The sequence below is a fragment of the Rhinatrema bivittatum genome, chromosome 16 (genome assembly GCF_901001135.1).
Source record: "Rhinatrema bivittatum chromosome 16, aRhiBiv1.1, whole genome shotgun sequence".
In the NCBI taxonomy this organism is placed as follows: Eukaryota; Metazoa; Chordata; class Amphibia; order Gymnophiona; family Rhinatrematidae; genus Rhinatrema; species Rhinatrema bivittatum.
Genome location: NC_042630.1, coordinates 1,805,666 through 1,822,803, shown reverse-complemented (window position 1 = coordinate 1,822,803; position 17,138 = coordinate 1,805,666). Strand labels below are relative to the sequence as shown.

Below are 17,138 nucleotides of genomic sequence, written 5' to 3'. Positions count from 1 at the left end.
TGTGACCTAGACAGAAAGAGCCCTCTAGGCCCAGCAAGCCTCACTCTACTGGTGATCAATTCTACCTATCCAATGGCTTCTTCGGTTCCCTCTGTGTTTCTGAGTTCATCACATCCACCCTTGGGAAGCCACCTGTATTTGGGAGAATGGATCTCCCCATAGGCTTTGCCAAGTATTTCCAAGCGAGTCAGACTGGCTGCTGCATGCCGGGCTCAGTGGACCACTGGTCTGACCCAGCAGGACACTTCTCATGTTTACGTTGCTTCTTGCATGCACCTTCTGTACTGGGAAGAACCAGGTCTACTCTCCCCAGCTATGTACAGCAACATGGCCCCCTCCCAGCTGTGCAACATCTGCCAGCCAGACAGCTTCAATTTGCCCTTTCCCAAGATGGCCCCCTGAGCCAGCAGCTCTGGCAGCGTCCTTCCCCCCTTTTCCCGCCGTCACTAGTGGAAGGCTCCAGCATGGCGCCCTCCCTCCAATTTCTCTGCCAGCCAGACAGCTTCACATTGCCCTTTCCCAAGATGGCCCCCTGAGCCAGCAGCTCTGGCAGCGTCCTTCCTCCCTTTTCCTGCCGTCACTAGTGGAAGGCTCCAGCATGGCCCCCTCCCAGCTGTGCAACATCTGCCAGCCAGACAGCTTCATGTTGCCCTTTCCCAAGATGGCCCCCTGAGCCAGCAGCTCTGGCAGCGTCCTTCCTCCCTTTTCCTGCCGTCACTAGTGGAAGGCTCCAGCATGGCCCCCTCCCAGCTGTGCAACATCTGCCAGCCAGACAGCTTCACATTGCCCTTTCCCAAGATGGCCCCCTGAGCCAGCAGCTCTGGCAGCGTCCTCCCCCCCTTTTCCTGCCGTCACTAGTGGAAGCCTCCAGCATGGCCCCCTCCCAGCTGGGCAACATCTGCCAGCCAGACAGCTTCACGTTGCCCTTTCCCAAGATGGCCCCCTGAGCCAGCAGCTCTGGCAGCGTCCTTCCCCCCTTTTCCCGCCGTCACTAGGGGAAGGCTCCAGCATGGCCCCCTCCCAGCTGTGCAACATCTGCCAGCCAGACAGCTTCACGTTGCCCTTTCCCAAGATGGCCCCCTGAGCCAGCAGCTCTGGCAGCGTCCTCCCCCCCTTTTCCCGCCGTCACTAGGGGAAGGCTCCAGCATGGCCCCCTCCCTCCAATTTCTCTGCCAGCAAGTCTCGTGGCTTCGTCCTTCCTTCTCGTGGCTGCCGCTGCCACGGCTCTGACCGATTCCAACATGGCAGCCGGCGGACTTCCGCCCCGGCGGCCCGGAAGTTGTATCCATGGTGACGCCGGAAGCTCGGGGGTGAGGGAGGGAAGATGGCTGCGGCGGAGGCGGAGTACGAGTCTGTGCTGTGCGTGAAACCCGAGGTCAGCGTCTACCGCATCCCGCCGAGAGCCTCCAACCGCGGCTACAGGTACCGCGCGCCTTCCGTCACCGCACCCGGTTACAGCGCTGTCCCCATCGCACCCGATTGCAGCGCCCATCCCCCCCCCCCCCCCCCCTCCTCCGATGCAGGTTCCCCTTCACTCCCTGATAAAGGGCTGCGCCTTCCTTCGTTAAACGCGGGTATAGCGCTCCCCCCCCCCCCCCCGCATAAGGTCAGAGGTCAGCATTTTCTCTTCTCCTCTGACCTGTCTGGGCCCCAGGCAGGGTCTCTCTCTCTGGGCACTGCAATGGCTTTCCCCCATCTCCATCCCTTGCACCGCAGGGCGTCCGACTGGAAGCTCGATCAGCCCGACTGGACCGGCCGCCTCCGCGTGACCTCCAAGGGCAAGGTGGCTTTCATAAAACTGGAGGACAAGGTGTCAGGTAAGGAGTCCGAGGAGGATCCCGCCACTACCTCTTGGGGGGGAGGGCTTCCTCACCTGTGCCTCTCTCTTCTCAGGTGAGCTCTTCGCCCAGGCCCCTGTGGATCAGTATCCTGGCATCACCGTGGAAGCGGTGACCGATTCCAGCCGCTACTTTGTAATCCGCATCCAAGATGGGACTGGTAAGAGGAGAGGGGGGACAGCGTGAGTGAGCATGGAAGGAGCCCGCGGAGGAGGGAAGCATTCTTCATTCTCTGACTTTCCTTCCCAGGAAGAAGCGCCTTTATCGGAGTCGGGTTCACTGATCGTGGCGATGCTTTCGACTTCAATGTCGCTCTTCAAGATCATTTCAAGTACGTTTTCTACATTCTTCCCACCTGTCATGCTTCAGATTCAGCCCTCGATCCCACTACTTACACCAACTCTCACTGTGTGACCTTCAGCCTGTAGTCACTCAGAGCTGTGACACCTGCAAACCCGACTCCCAATCCCAACAACTCTCACTATGTGACCTTCAGTGTGGAATCTGCAGATCCGGCTTCAAATCCCACTTCTTACACCAACTCTCACTGTGTGACCTTCAGCCTGTAGTCACTCAGAGCTGTGACACCTGCAGACCCAGCTCCCAATCCCAACAACTCTCACTATGTGACCTTCAGTGTGGAATCTGCAGATCCAGCTTCAAATCCCACTTCTTACACCAACTCTCACCTTATGACCTTCAGCCTGAGGTCACTCGGAGCTGTGACATCCGCCAATACAACTCCCAATCCCACTGCTCCCATCATCTCTTACTGTGTGACCTTTAGGGAACTGCTTTCCATTTCAAGGATCTTACAATTGTGAATTATCTTGTATGATTCTATGTATACTAATGGATGTCAGCAGATTATTATTGATCAGAAAATGAGAACATTTTGTTTTATCTTATCCACCACAGGTGGGTAAGGCAGGAGTCAGATCTCTCAAAGGAATCCCAGGAGACAGACAATCGTCCTAAGCTGGACTTGGGTTTTAAAGAAGGACAGACCATCAAGTTGAACATTGGGGTGAGCCGATAATTCCTGCACCCTTAGAGGGGACAGAAGGGAGTATCTAGGACTCCAGACTCTGATGAGGGTAGGTAGTAATTCAGAACAGAGATCTTGCCGCCAGCTCTCACTGTGTGACCTTTAGAATGGAGTCCTTCCGGTTTGACTTTTGCAGATTCAGCTTTCAAGCCGGTTGCTGTCACCACTCCTAATAGTGTGGCCTATACCATGGAGTCACTCAGAGCTGTGACACCTGCAGATCCAGCTTCCAGGCCTTCTGTGTACTTTACACAACAAAGGTGTGGATACAGGGGATCTCTAAGGAAGTGATGGGAATTAAAATGCTAAATTAACTGGACGGCCGGGAATACTGGATGAGCTGTACGGCCTTCTTCTGCCGACTTGCAGCCTTAGGGAGATATGATTCTGTTTGACCCTTTTCATGCTTTTGACAGATAAAGAAAAAAGAAGGGACATCCCGATCACGTCCATCTGGAACTGGAGGGTTGGGCCTGCTCCCACCACCCCCTGGAGGGAAGATAGGTCCTCCGCCTTCTCCCTCCTCTACTGTTCTTCCAAACCATGTGACCCCACCTTCACAACAGCCGTCCAGTTCAGGTAAGAGCGAGCATGGCAGGTCTCCTTTATGCAACGCACAGCCTGAGCGCGAGGAGGCAGGTCTCCTTTATACAGTGCACAGCCTGAGCAGCAGGAGGAGGCAGGTCTCCTTTATATGGTGCACAGCCTGAGCGCGAGGAGGCAGGTCTCCTTTATACTGTGCACAGCCTGAGCAGGAGGAGGCAGGTCTCCTTTATACAGTGCACAGCCTGAGCAGGAGGAGGCAGGTCTCCTTTATATGGTGCACAGCCTGAGCGCGAGGAGGCAGGTCTCCTTTATATGGTGCACAGCCTGAGCAGGAGGAGGCAGGTCTCCTTTATACAGTGCACAGCCTGAGCAGCAGGAGGAGGCAGGTCTCCTTTATATGGTGCACAGCCTGAGCAGGAGGAGGCAGGTCTCCTTTATACAGTGCACAGCCTGAGCAGCAGGAGGAGGCAGGTCTCCTTTATATGGTGCACAGCCTGAGCGCGAGGAGGCAGGTCTCCTTTATATGGTGCACAGCCTGAGCGCGAGGAGGCAGGTCTCCTTTATACTGTGCACAGCCTGAGCAGGAGGAGGCAGGTCTCCTTTATACAGTGCACAGCCTGAGCGCGAGGAGGCAGGTCTCCTTTATACAGTGCGCAGCCTGAGCGCGAGGAGGCAGGTCTCCTTTATACAGTGCACAGCCTGAGCAGCAGGAGGAGGCAGGTCTCCTTGATACGGTGCACAGCCTGAGTGCGAGGAGGCAGGTCTCCTTTATACTGTGCACAGCCTGAGCAGGAGGAGGCAGGTCTCCTTTATACAGTGCACAGCCTGAGCGCGAGGAGGCAGGTCTCCTTTATACAGTGCGCAGCCTGAGCGCGAGGAGGCAGGTCTCCTTTATGCAGTGCACAGCCTGAGCAGGAGGAGGCAGGTTTCCTTTATACAGTGCACAGCCTGAGCAGGAGGAGGCAGGTCTCCTTTATACAGTGCACAGCCTGAGCGCGAGGAGGCAGGTCTCCTTTATACAGTGCACAGCCTGAGCAGCAGGAGGAGGCAGGTCTCCTTTATACGGTGCACAGCCTGAGCGCGAGGAGGCAGGTCTCCTTTATACTGTGCACAGCCTGAGCAGGAGGAGGCAGGTCTCCTTTATACAGTGCACAGCCTGAGCGCGAGGAGGCAGGTCTCCTTTATACAGTGCGCAGCCTGAGCGCGAGGAGGCAGGTCTCCTTTATACAGTGCACAGCCTGAGCAGGAGGAGGCAGGTCTCCTTTATACAGTGCGCAGCCTGAGCGCGAGGAGGCAGGTCTCCTTTATGCAGTGCACAGCCTGAGCAGGAGGAGGCAGGTCTCCTTTATACAGTGCACAGCCTGAGCAGGAGGAGGCAGGTCTCCTTTATACAGCGCACAGCCTGAGCGCGAGGAGGCAGGTCTCCTTTCCAGAACATATCCAGATCAGTCCAGACGAGTGGGTTTATGCCTCCCTACCAGCAGATGGAGGCAGAGAACACACGACTTTGAGGCCCTGCTACATAACCGAGAATGCTACTTGCACTCCCTCGGTATTTCTGTCTCCAGAAGGTGGTAGACGTGCAAACCTGCAGTCCTGAGTGATCTGGAGTCTGCCCCCCGAGGTGCCAGGTTCCTTAGTGGGCCATCCCTCGGGTCAAGCCAGGTGCATGGGGGGTTGAATTCCCCTGGCTGAGGTTGCCCGCTGGTTCCGGGGCCCCTGATAACCAGGGGAATGGCTCCCTCTTCGCGCCCTGAGGTCCCCTCCTGTCCACTGCTGGCTCTCTCAGGGAAGTATCCCCATTGGAGTTTTTCTTTCTTTCAATAAAGTTTAGTTTAAAAAAAAAAAAAGAGAGCAGTATTCAGTTTTTAATTGCTAGTGATGGTAGAAGAGGGAGGTCAGTGCTGCTGTGCACTGCAGCCTTGGGGTGTTCGGGGCCAGTTTTTTGGCGTGATCGTTTTTCCCACCGCTACCGCTCGCCATCAGCACTAGTGCGGCAGCGCATCCTGCTGTCTCGGCGGCAACATGGTGCGGCCTACCTTGGAGCGGAGTGTGCGCTTGCGGCATCTCGATCTGAATGGCAGATAAGCCTCGTGTGGAGGCCTGCAGCACTTGGTCAGCCCACCTGAATTCCCTGGCCTGGTGCATAGTGTGTGCCTCTGGGGGGAGGGATCCTACACTAAGGTCCTCAAGCAGGAGGACTCCTCACTCGGCGGGGCCCACAGCAGGGTCGAAGGCGGAGGTATCCGGTCCCACTGCTCCCGAGGGGGAGTGCAGTCTGGGGCTTCCACCGGGCCGCAAATCCCCTCCGCCTCTCTCTCCTGCGTGGCACGACCTTGAGGATGATGGTGAGGAAGGAACGGTGTCAGAGCCCAGGAACCCTGAGAGGGGGCTTGGGGGGCCCACAGGGCTTTTCCCCCTTATGCATGAGACCTTTCTGGTGAAGGCAGCGAAATGGCGTCCTGAGGAGAAGACTTCAGGGCCGACCAAAAGATCTCAGGAGGCCATAGGGGTGTCCTCCAGGAGGTCTGTTAAGCATCGAGGGTCCCGGACCACGCATGCGGAGTTAAGACCTCAGGGACCTGGATGACTCTGATGAGCCACAAGAGGATGGGGTGTCCTCCTCCAGCTGTGGATCCGGAGGAGACCCGAATGCAGATCAGAACCCAGACCTGGATGGTAGCAAGGACGAACCAGACCTCGTTGAAGGAGCCAGGGTGGAGGGGGATGACCCCCGGGTGATCCACCTGTTTAAGAAGGAGAAGCTATGTCCTCTTATTCCTCAGGTGTTGGAGGAATTGGGAGTAAAGTTGGCTCAGGAGGAGTTGGACAATGAGGGCATCAGTCCAGTCCTTGATGGTCTGCGTGGCCCACCTAGTGCTTTTCCCATTCCTTAGAAGATTCAGAAGCTTATTAGCCTGGAGTGGGACTCCCCGGAGGCAGGCTTGAAGGTTGGAAGAGCAACGGTGAAGTGATATCCTTTGTTGGAGGAACATTTGGATCACCTTAAGACTCCTAAGGTGGATGCGGCGATGTTGGCGGTGACCAAGAAGACCAGAACGCCGGTGGCGGGAGCTGCTGTTCTGAAAGATGTTCAGAATCGCAACCTGGAGGTGCAGTTGAAGCGGATGTTTGCGGTGTCAGCTGCAATGTGTGCTAGCTCGCATGCTTGTGTTGGATCCAGAAGCTGCAGGACCAGGCGGCTCATCTGGAGGTGGAGGTGGCGTAGGTAGCAGACGTTTTATATGATCTGGTGTGCACTGTGGTTAGGGGTATGGTCTCGGCAGAGGCGACACGCCAGCTGTTATGGCTGTGCAATTGGTCAGTAGACATGTGGTCCAAGATTCAATTATATAACCTTCCCTTTAAGGGAAAGCTTCTCTTCGGGGATGACCTGGATCAGTTCATGAGGACAAGAAAGGCATTAAGAAGAACTTTCCCTCATCTTCGCTTTCGGGAGTTGAGGAGATTTCAGGCCGGTAGAGGATCTTCCTTCTCGGGTCCTAAGCAGTCGTCGAGTCAACAGCATTCCTTTTGGGGGGCCGGTAGGTCCTCCAGAGGCGGTTCTGGTCAGAGGGCCGGAGGAAGTAAGCCATCCCAATAAAGCCAGGGGCGCCCTCTCCTCATTGGTCAGGGACATATTATCCCACCTTTACGAGGAGTGAGTCAAGATTACCTCCAATTGGTGGGTTCTGGAGGTGGTAAGGGATGGTTACGCCTTAGAATGTTCTCGTCCGCTCAGGGACGCCTTCCTGGAATCGAATTGTTCTTCTCAAAACAAACGAGAAGTGGTAAAGAGGATTCTGCAAAGATTGATAGGCTTGGAGCAAGCAGGGTCAGGGAAGGTATTCCATCTATTTCGTGGCTCCAAAGAAAGAGGGCACCTTCTGTCCCATCTTAGATTTGCAGAAGGTGGACTTGTCTTTGCGGGTGCTGTGGTTCCGGATAGAGACGCTGCTTTTGGTAATTGCGGCAGGCCGCAAAGGAGAGTTCCTGGTGTCTTTGGATGTCACCGAGCATCAGAAGTTCCTGAGGTTTAAGGTGTTGGGTCAGCATTTCTAGTTTCAGGCCCTTCCCTTTGGTCTAGCCACGGCTCCTCAAACCTTCACGAAGGTAATGATGGTGGTGGTGGCGGCAGCGGCAGCAGCCTTGAGGAGGGAATGGGTGTTGGTTCACCCATATCTGAACGATTGGCTCATCCAGGCGAAGATGGAAGAGGAGTGAGCTCATTCGGTGCAGCAAGTGAGGCATCTCATGAGCTCCCTAGGATAGATGATCAACGTGGTGAAGAGCCACCTGGTCCCATCTCAATCTCTGGAGTACCTGGGAGCCCGTTTCGATACCTAGAGGGGCAAGGTATATCTGACAGTGGACAGGTTAGCAAAGTTGCAGGAGCAAGTTTCTCGACTTCATCTCCCAGTTCCGAGGGTCTGGGGCTATCTACAGATCCTAGGGTCCATGGCCTCGACATTTGATCTGATTCTGTGGGCATTTTGCTCATATGCAGCCGCTACAGAGAGTGTTGGTTCCCTGTGGGATCCGAGGTCGGAGAAGTATTTTGTCCCCTTGCTTCTGCTGAGGGTTGCCAAGTCCAGCCTGGCGTGGTGGCTGTCGAAGAGCAATTTGGAAAGAGGAGTGGATCTCAAAGTTTCAGATTGGGTGGTGCTTATCATGGATGCCAGTCTAAAGGGCTGGGGAGCTGTGTGCCTGGGATGTTAGGCACAGGGTCTCAGGTCAGTGGCAGAGAAGGCCTGGTTCATCAATTGTCTGGAAACAAGAGCGGTGCGCAGAGCTCTGAAGGTGTTTCTGCCTCTGGTTCAGGGTCGAATGGTTCGAGTGATTTCGGACAATGCGACAACGGTAGCGTACATCAATCATCAAGGAGGTACAAAGAGTCGCGCTGTAGCTCGGGAAGCTCAGCTGCTGTTTATGTGGGTGGAGCGTCACCTCGCGGGGATTGCGGCCTCTCACGAAGCAGAGTAGACAATGTGCAGGTGGATTTCTTGAGCCGGCAACAGCTGGATTCTGGGGAGTGGGAGCTGTCCCCGGAGGCCTGGAATCGCATTTGTGCCAGATGGGGAGTGCCTCAACTAGATCTCATGGCAACGAGGGTCAACGCGAAGACATCATTGTTCTGGATTCTTGTGGATCTCCAGTTCAGGGGAATCTAGGCCTGGGGTTTTCTATTTCGCCCTGGGAGAGGAGAATGATTTCTAATCTTGGCTTGGGTATAGGTCAATATTGAGGGACTGCAGTTGGCACTCGGTTATGTAGCAGTGCCTCAGAGTTTTGTGTTCTCTGTCGCCATCTGCTGGTAGAGATGCATAAACCCACCCATCCGGACTGATCTGTGATATTACAGGAACGAAAATTAGCAGGTAAGAACCAATATTCCTTTATACAGTGCACAGCCTTAGCAGGAGGAGGCAGGTCTCCATCATAGAGCTTACAAAGAAGAACCTAACTGGCCAAATTCTTGTTGAATAATTTTTTCTGAACTTTTGTCCCATGTGAGGTCACAGACATAGGCGTGCAGAATTACACATACAACAACATGTAGCAGTGTAAAAACGTCTGATCTCGCTGTATTTCTCAGTTGTGTTAGCTTGGCTCATTTTTGGCTCCTGCAGAGCCTACCTAGCTGAGGAAGTTGAGCTGCTTCCTTCCCAACATGTCCTCTTTTTTTTCTCCTCTGTTTGGTGGCGGGTGAAGGAATAAGAACACTGCTTGCTTTTCCAGGTTGGCTGTGAAATACCTGAAATTTCACACACATGCAGCCCATGCCTGGTACTGTGGGATGAACAGAGGACGCATGTTAACATCTGTTCCCTCTTCTCTCTTCCCCAGATATCCTCTTAGATTTCAGCCCCCCTGTTGTGTCCTCAGATACTATGGCCCAGGCCTCCGCCGACCTGTGGGAGGGCTTCAACAGTGCAGCTAGGTAAGTGTGCTTCCTCGGCCCCTCCCAAAACACAGCTCACCTGCACTTTTACTCTGTGTGTGGCAAAGCCCATCTCATGAAAGTTTGCCTAGAACACCGCAGCCCAACATCAGATGCTGTACGTGGTCACATATCTAATTTTATTTAGATAAAAATTCTGCAAAGTCACAAATTAAGTTCAGTGTGCATCGCAGTCGAACAGTCACAAAATATTTACAGATATAAACAACCAACAATAAAACAGGTCAGTAAAAATGAGTTCCCTGTACGTACCCAGATCAGCCCAGACTCCTGGGTCTTGCCTCCCTTCCAGCAGATGGAGACGGAGAAAGTTTCGCAGGCGCCCCCTGCAGTCCTTCAGTATTTCTCTGTCTCCAGCAGATGGAGGAGGTGCAAAACCTGCAGTTCTGAACCTGAGAAAATATTTAAAAAAAGATGAGGAGGGTTGGCAGGTCCTGGTGGGACCATCCCTCCTGGTTGTAGGGTTGGAGACCCTAATTTGCTCGCTGAATCATGCTGGAGGTGAAAGCTGGTGGTCCAGTTCCCTCACCACCCTTCAGGCAGGATAGTTATCTTTTTGGTCTCTGTCATAAAGTTTAAAAAAAAAAAAAAAAAGTCAGGGGCTTATTTTTTTCGTGGGCTCTCCCTGTCCGCGGTGGCAGAGGGAGCTAAGCTGTTCAAGCGGCTTTCGTTTTGCAGCTGTTCCAGTGCCTTCTCTCCGGGGGTGTGCTGCGCGGTCAGGGTCGGGCCGAGCCAAGCCACGCGGGTGTCAATGCACCACATGCGGAGAGCACAGCTTGCGTCTGTCTAGGGCCGGCTGATGTTCTCGATGCCTCTCCGGCGGGAAGGGTACATCGGGGGGGACTGCGGCAGCGTCTTCAAGGTAGCACGGACCTGGTAGGTCGTCGGTTGCGATGGGAGAGGCCGACGATCCATTCCCGCTAAGTGCGGGGATGGTGGCCATTTTGAAAACCTTTGCGGCTGCTTCAGAAAGAGAGGGAGAGGATCTCTCACCAATACTCTTGCCAGCAGACTCCAGCCCAGATGAAGCCCGGGGAGCCCAGGAAGGGCAGTCAGAGAAGGATCCAGATCTTCTGGAGGAGGATTTTCATGGTTCCTTTCCTTTCTCCCGGAGTTCATTCTTTTGATGCATGAAGCCTTTTTGATCCGGAAGGCTACGGAGCAGTACTCCCCCAGGGCGGAGGACATTGGAAGTTCCACCCTTGAAGAGGTCCAAGTTTTCAGGGGCCACAAGGATTCAGAGAGTCCTTGGTCCAGCTGCACCAGGGTCCGCCAATGATGGCTCCTCCAAGGAATCCGATCGTGGGTTGCTGTCTGGGGATGGTCCTCCTGGCGCTAGTCCACGCAGGAATGGGCAGGATCCGGTTGAGGATTCGGGGAAGGTCCCATCAATGGAAGGGGATAATCCCAAAGTGGTTCACTTGTTTCAAAGGAGGTACTGGGCCCCTTGATCCCGCATGTCCTGGCAGGGTCAGGGATAACGGTTCCGCAGGAGTGTGGATCTGGTCATGGCTTGCTTACTTGGTCTGGCCAAGACCTTCCCTTTTCGTAAGTTGGTCAAAAAGTTGGTGATCAGGGAGTGGGATACTCTGGAAACTGGCCTTAAGACTAGCAGAGCCATGGATAAGCTCTAACCTTTACCCAGACACTCTGGAGTTCTTACAGTCATCCAACTTTGGAACTCTTATCTCGGCAAGGACAACCATTCCAGTTGCTGGCGCGGCAGCTTTGAAGGATTTGCAGGACAGGAAGCTCAAGGTGCACCTTAAGAAGATTTTTGAGGTGTCTGCTCTTGGCATCCGTGCTGCAGCGTGCAGCAGTTTTATGCTTCGGGCTGGGCTGAGATGGGTGCAGAAGTTACAGGATGATAAAGCTATGTCACCCCTGGATTCTAAGCAGGTGGAGCGTTTTTAGGTTGCAGTCACTTTGGGACCAATGCATTGTATGACCTCATTCGCACTTCTTCCAGAACAGTGATGTCTGTGGTCTCGGCCAGGAGGCTCCTATGGTTACGAAACTGGTCGGCGGACATTTCATCAAAGGCTCAGCTTGGAGCTTTGCCTTTTTTGCCCAAAGGGTTTTTTTTCCTGTGCATTCTCTATTTTGGGGGCAAAGGTGTTTCCGTCAAGGCAGAGCTCCAGGCGCTGGGGAGGTCACAGTCCTGGATCCAGTCATTTTGTGGCCGTAGGGCGAACAGAGAAGGCTCCAGCCAAGGTAGTGGCAGAGCCAAGCCCGTCAATGAGGCAAGGTCAGCCCACTCCTCAGTCCCAGTCATCGGTGGCCGTTTGTCTCAATTTTACGAGGAGTGGGCCAAAATCACATCGGATCGGTGGGTTCTAAGCATGATAAGACAAGGCTATGCTTTAGAATTTGCTCGGCCACTAAGAAGCCTGTTCATGGTATTTCCTTGTGCCTCGGCAGAAAAGAAGCTTGTCGTTTGGCAGACCATCCGACGACTGCGAATGCTGGGAGCCATTGTTTCCATCCCCCAGGAGGAGCAAAGGATGGGATGTTGTTCCAATTATTTTGTGGTCCTAAAAAAGGAAGGAACGTTTCTTCCAATTCTGGACTTGAAAAAAGTGAACATAGCTCTCAAAGTTCCCCAGTTTTGGATAGAGATTCTGCGGTCTGTCATCAGAGTGGTACGAAGCGGAAAGTTCTTGGGTTCGTTGGATATAACGGAAGCATACCTACACATAGGCATCTGTCCAGATCATCAGAGGTTTCTCCGGTTTATGATCCTTGGGAGGCATTTTCAATTTTGCGCACTCCCATTTGGATTGGCGACGGCTCCAAGGACCTTCACGAAGGTGCTGGTGTTGGTGGCAGCAGCCCTCAGAAAGGAGGGTGGTGCTGGTTCACCCATGTCTGGACGACTGGCTCATCTGAGCAAAGTCAGAGGACCTTTGCAGGCAGTTGGTGGAAGTGATGTTGCACCATTTGAGATCCTTGGGCTGGATAGAGAGCCATCTCTCTCCTTCGCAGGGCCTGGAGTTCTTGGGTGCGTGCTTTGATACCCGAGTGGGGAAAGTGTTTCTCATGGAGGAGCATATTGTCAAGTTGCAGGCTCAAGTTCGGAACCTATTGGAGGCCCGAGTGCCCAGGGTCTGGGATTACTTGCAGGTCCTCGACTCCATGGCATCTACCTTGGAGCTGGTTCCATGGGCGTTTGCTCATGAGACCTCTACAGAAAGTGTTGCTATCCCAGTGGGATCCAATGTCGGAGCAGTTTCGTCTTCCCCTGCCGCTTACAGAGTCGGCCAGACCCAGTCTTTCGTGGAGGCTTTGTCGGGACCATTTGAGCTGTGGGATGGATCTAGCGGTGCCACAGTGGATGGTGGTGACTACTGATGCCAGTCTCTCTGGTTGGGGAACCGTGTGTCAATCCCAGTTGGTGCAAGGCCAATGGTCGGCAGAGGAAGCCAGACACTATCAGTTGGACGTCCAGGCCTCTGTCGTCGGCAGTTTTGGTGAAAGTGTACTTTGTTTGACTCTCACGGTCCCACCTTGGTTAGGGAAGCTTTGGTGCATCCCAGGAGTCTGCACTGATCCGGATACGTACAGGGAAAAGAAATTGGTTCTTATCTGCTAACTTTCCTTCCTGTAGTACCACAGATCAGTCCAGAGTCTCACCCAATGGGGGAAAGGAAATTTGGAGAGTTCGCTCGATCTATTGTTGTGATCCGGGATGGCTGAAGGCAATGTGCCGCCTGAGGTAGGGACCACATGCCCCCCCTCCAAGAATCACGAAAACCCCTGGTGGTCCAGCTGGGGGCCCAGGAGCAATCTGCCACTCCCGGGCCGTCAGCTGCCACTTTATCCCCTACCATGTGATGGGGCTACTGGTGCCATTGGCCGGCCCCTGTCACATGGAAAGGGCAATGCATGACCGGCGCCATTTTGGTTAGTGGCAGATCGCTCCTGGGCCCCCTGCTGGACCTCCAGGGGTTTTTGTGAGTCTTGGGGGGGGGGGGGGGAATCGGGAGGCTGGCTCGATGGGTGGGGGGAGAGGCAGGAGTAGGCGGGGCACTTTTTGCCCCTCAGAATTGGGCTGCCTCATGGAACTGCCCCTGTTTGTACTGATTCTGAAGAATGGTGCAGGTTTCTTGTGGGTCCTTACAATTAAAGTTCCAAAACTGGATGCAGTTATCCGTTGTAAGTTTTCCTCTTTCCTCTGCTCATTCGGGGGATATCACATCTTTAGTTTACGGGGTGATCTTCTTTTGGAACAATGGGATATAAAAGGTTTTTGCTCTCTTAAGCTTGGGTTGTTAGTAATACTGAGGGACCGCAGGTGGTGCACCGGGTTATGTGCCGCTGGCTGTGAAACTTTCTCTGTCTCCATCTGCTGGAAGGGAGGCAAAGTGCAGGAGTCTGGACTGATCTGTGGTGGTACAGGAACAAAACTTAGCAGCTAAGGACCAGTTCTCCTCTCCTGTCCTTGAGAGCTGTGAGCCTTCCCTCCCCGGGTGCAATCCCGTGCTGCCTTTTACTTCTAGGAAGGAGCTCTTACTGCCCCGTGTGAGTGTAGGGGGGGTTGCAGACTTCACTTAACCCTTCACTGTCCCCCTTCTCTTTTGCAGTAGCCTGCCTCCCCAGCAGCAGCAGCAGCAGTCCAGTTGGGTCCAATTCTGAGGGACTGCCTCCCACCCTATGGGGAACACCAGAGAATGGTGAGGACCAAACCGCTGATGCAGGCCAACGCCTTGCTGGAGGCAGCCTTTCCAGTGCTCCGTTGATGGACGGGCAGGTCAAGCTTTGTGGATGTTCACGGAGACGTTATGTAAAGTAGGGAACGTGAACAGACACTTGTACAATCGAGCCCTCCAGCCGGTGCTCACAGCCCTGCTCCCCTCCCGGCTTCAATCGAATCAGCATGGGGGAGGCTGGGAGGGGGACCACTCATGATATCCTGCATGACATAACCTTCCCCCTTCAGCCTCAAGTAAGTAAGACCCGTGCCCTAGACTGCAGCCTTCAGCAGCCTCCCCATCCTCCCTCGCCTGAGCCGGGACCATCTTCATCCATGTACAGGGGTTGCCTGCCTCAGCACAGCATTGCATGCGCTGTGGGAGTGGGGGGTGAGACCAGTGTCCACTGTCACAGGCAAGGGACGAATGGTTCAGGGCTCCTGCAAGCTACTTTTCCTTGGAGCTCGCTCAGGCCCCCTGGCGAGGGCTGTGTATTTTCTGCTTTAATCGTCTGTTCTGTAGTCTTAACCTGCAGTGTGACAGCGTCCGCAGGAACCGGAGAGGCCAGCGGGGGATGAAATCTGCAACCACCGTTTCCAAAACGCAGTCGTCTAGTGTCAGTGGTCATGGTCAGGAGTGAAATACTTGAAAAGCTGCTTGCATTGTGCTCTGCCCCAGAAGAGCTGTGCGTGTGCCGTGCTTTGTCCTATCGTATAGTGGATATAATATTTCCTCTTAATATATATTGTACGAGTGCCCCCATGATCTCCTGTCTGTATATAAAGTGCAATAAAGAGAAAAGCGAGATGAAACTTTGGCAATGGGAGGGAGGGGAGCGTCTGTGCGTTTTATTGGAAGTCGCTTTTTGTCCTCGTATACGCTCCGTCCCCACGCATGGCTGCAGCCCCTGGGGTCCTCCACCTTCTGCTCAGTAAAACTGAAACCGAGCCCTGGCTGGGTCCTGCTCTCCGAGGCTACAAACCAGAAAGGAAGGCCCTCAGCTGGACTGTAGCAATTATACAGGAAGCCACCTCCCACCGCGGCGTGTGGCTGAGGCATGCGCAGGAGCCGTGCCAGCGTCACGTGATAACCGGTGCTACTGGACGCTTCTCCCCCACCACGGTGCACGGGGGACTGGGAGGTGTGATCGCTTGCTAACTCCTCTGGGAACAGGTGCGGGAGCCTCCGTCTCTGAGCTCCCTGCGGGGAGCCTGCCCGGGAGACGCAGGAGGAGGGAGGGAGCGTGTGCTGCTGTAAAGGCAAAGGCACGTTCAGGCTGCTTTTACTGAATTCTCTGTGTCTAGGAGAAGGGAAGGATTTTGTGTTGGGTTTAACAGGCTTGGGTGCTGTTGTGATGTTTCTCTCTATGGGGCTCCCTGAGCAAACCTGCACGGTAGTGCGACCACGTACCAGAGAGGCTGAGCCCCCTTTCCTAGAGAGCAGGGAGTCGCAGCCAGCCTCCTCCGGAGGACAGGAAGGTGGAAGGATGGAGGCTCTGCATAACAGATCATGAAGGGAGAACCACTTCCAGTGGTTGATGAAATCCTGACGCTAGACTTATTTTTGCAGCATTTTAAGTACACATCTGCAGCATTTAGGTTATTTCTGCATCATGACCTTTATTTGCCAAGGACCTAATAGTATTTGCTCAACATCTAATACTGTTGAAAGCAGCACTTCTCAACCAGTGTGCCTTGGGAAAATTCTGCCTGTGGGGCAGCACAGGCAGCCTCCTGCCTGGGCTCAGGCTCTGCCTGTGTTGCACAGGATTGCCTGTCTGATTGCTGCTCCAACCCCTCCAAACTCACCCCACAGCAGCCAGACAAGCGGAAGGAGCATGGCGCCAGCACTGCAGCAGACAAGAGCCTCTGCTGCCTGACCTGCTCTGTGTGCTTGCAGAGTCCAGGCCCCGGGCCTTACCTGTCGGTGCTGCAGGGGCTTGAGAATCAGCTGCCAGATTTGTGGGACAAGAAGTGAGAGGGGGTGAGGAGAGCAGTTAGTATAGCTTGGTTTAAAAAGGGTTCAGCCAAATTTCCTGGAAGAAAAGTCCATAAAGCATTATTAGCCCGGTGGAAACCACTGCTTCTCCTAGTTACAAGCAAGGATTGCCTCTGTTCTCTGAGTTCCTGCTGAGTACTTGTGACCTGGCGTGGTCACTGTGGGAGACAGGATGCTGGGCTTGATGGACCTCTGCTCTGACCCAGCAGCACACTTATGCAATTTTTATATCTCTCTCACCCCTTATCTTTGTCTCTGCTCTACATCTTCTCTCAGATTCAAGAATCTTTCTCGGCCTGGCCATGTGTAAAGAATTATAAAATGCAGGAGAGAAATCCCAGAGGCAATTCCCAGGTTCTGGTGCCGATCCGGATTCTCTCTGCTCAGATTCCAGGTTCTGGTGCTGGTCCGGATTGTCTCTGCTCAGATCCTGGTGCTGGTCCAGATTGTCTCTGCTCAGATTCTGGTTCTGGTCCGGATTGTCTCTGCTCAGATCCCGGGTTCTGGTGCCGGTCCGGATTGTCTCTGCTCAGATCCTGGTTCTGGCCCAGGGGCAGATCCCACAGACTCTGCTGCTCTCCCTGCTGTTTCTCCTGTTTCCCCCAGGATTAGACGCAGTTTTTATTAAGATTTGCCATACTGGGTCAGACCGAGGGTCCACGAAGCTCAACATCCTGTGTCCAACAGTGACCAATCCAGAAGTACCTGGCAGGATCCCCAAAAGTCAAGAGATCCCTGTTTGTTTTATGTGCTCCTCCAGGCCCTTCCACAGTGAAAATATGTTAAGCTTTTTCCTCCTCAGCCTCTCCATAATCCTCCCCTGCACCTCTGCGTCTCACAGCGCCACTCTTGCACTTCCTTCTGTCACTAACCTTAATCCCCGAAAACATACAGAGCTAAATCTGATCGGAGCTCCTAACTGCAGATCCTAGAAAGGGGTTTAACAAGGCACCCAACAAGTACTGGCTTAGGGATCAACCCTGGCGTTTTGGAGTAACCGAACCACAGGACTTCTCACAGGCGTGGCAGTGGATAGCTGGGAGTTGGGTCTGCAG

General features: G+C 54.0%; 1 protein-coding gene across 2 annotated transcripts; it reads left to right on the top strand.

Moving 5' to 3' along the window:
• The first annotated feature begins 1,047 nt into the window (after positions 1-1,047).
• NECAP1 (NECAP endocytosis associated 1) lies at positions 1,048-14,902 on the top strand. Of its 2 annotated transcripts, XM_029581033.1 has the most exons (8): positions 1,052-1,422; positions 1,717-1,817; positions 1,894-1,998; positions 2,088-2,169; positions 2,757-2,865; positions 3,303-3,465; positions 9,280-9,373; positions 13,978-14,902. In XM_029581033.1, exons 1-8 carry the CDS (start codon positions 1,325-1,327, stop codon positions 14,027-14,029), a joined length of 804 nt encoding a protein of 267 aa, XP_029436893.1. In that variant the 5' UTR covers positions 1,052-1,324; the 3' UTR covers positions 14,030-14,902. The 2 variants fall into 2 exon arrangements, with proteins under 2 accessions (XP_029436894.1, XP_029436893.1); XM_029581034.1 differs by lacking the exon at positions 1,894-1,998 and having other exon boundaries at positions 1,048-1,422.
• The last annotated feature ends 2,236 nt before the right edge of the window (positions 14,903-17,138 follow it).

What these genes read in the sequence shown, in the direction of transcription:
- NECAP1 (XM_029581033.1), top strand. Translation starts at nt 1,325, where the DNA reads ATGGCTGCGGCGGAGGCGGAGTACGAGTCTGTGCTGTGCGTGAAACCC. An exon ending in GCCTCCAACCGCGGCTACAG is followed by an intron (nt 1,423 to 1,716) that starts GTACCGCGCGCC and finishes CTTGCACCGCAG; the next exon opens with GGCGTCCGACTGGAAGCTCG. An exon ending in GGCTTCAACAGTGCAGCTAG is followed by an intron (nt 9,374 to 13,977) that starts GTAAGTGTGCTT and finishes TCTCTTTTGCAG; the next exon opens with TAGCCTGCCTCCCCAGCAGC.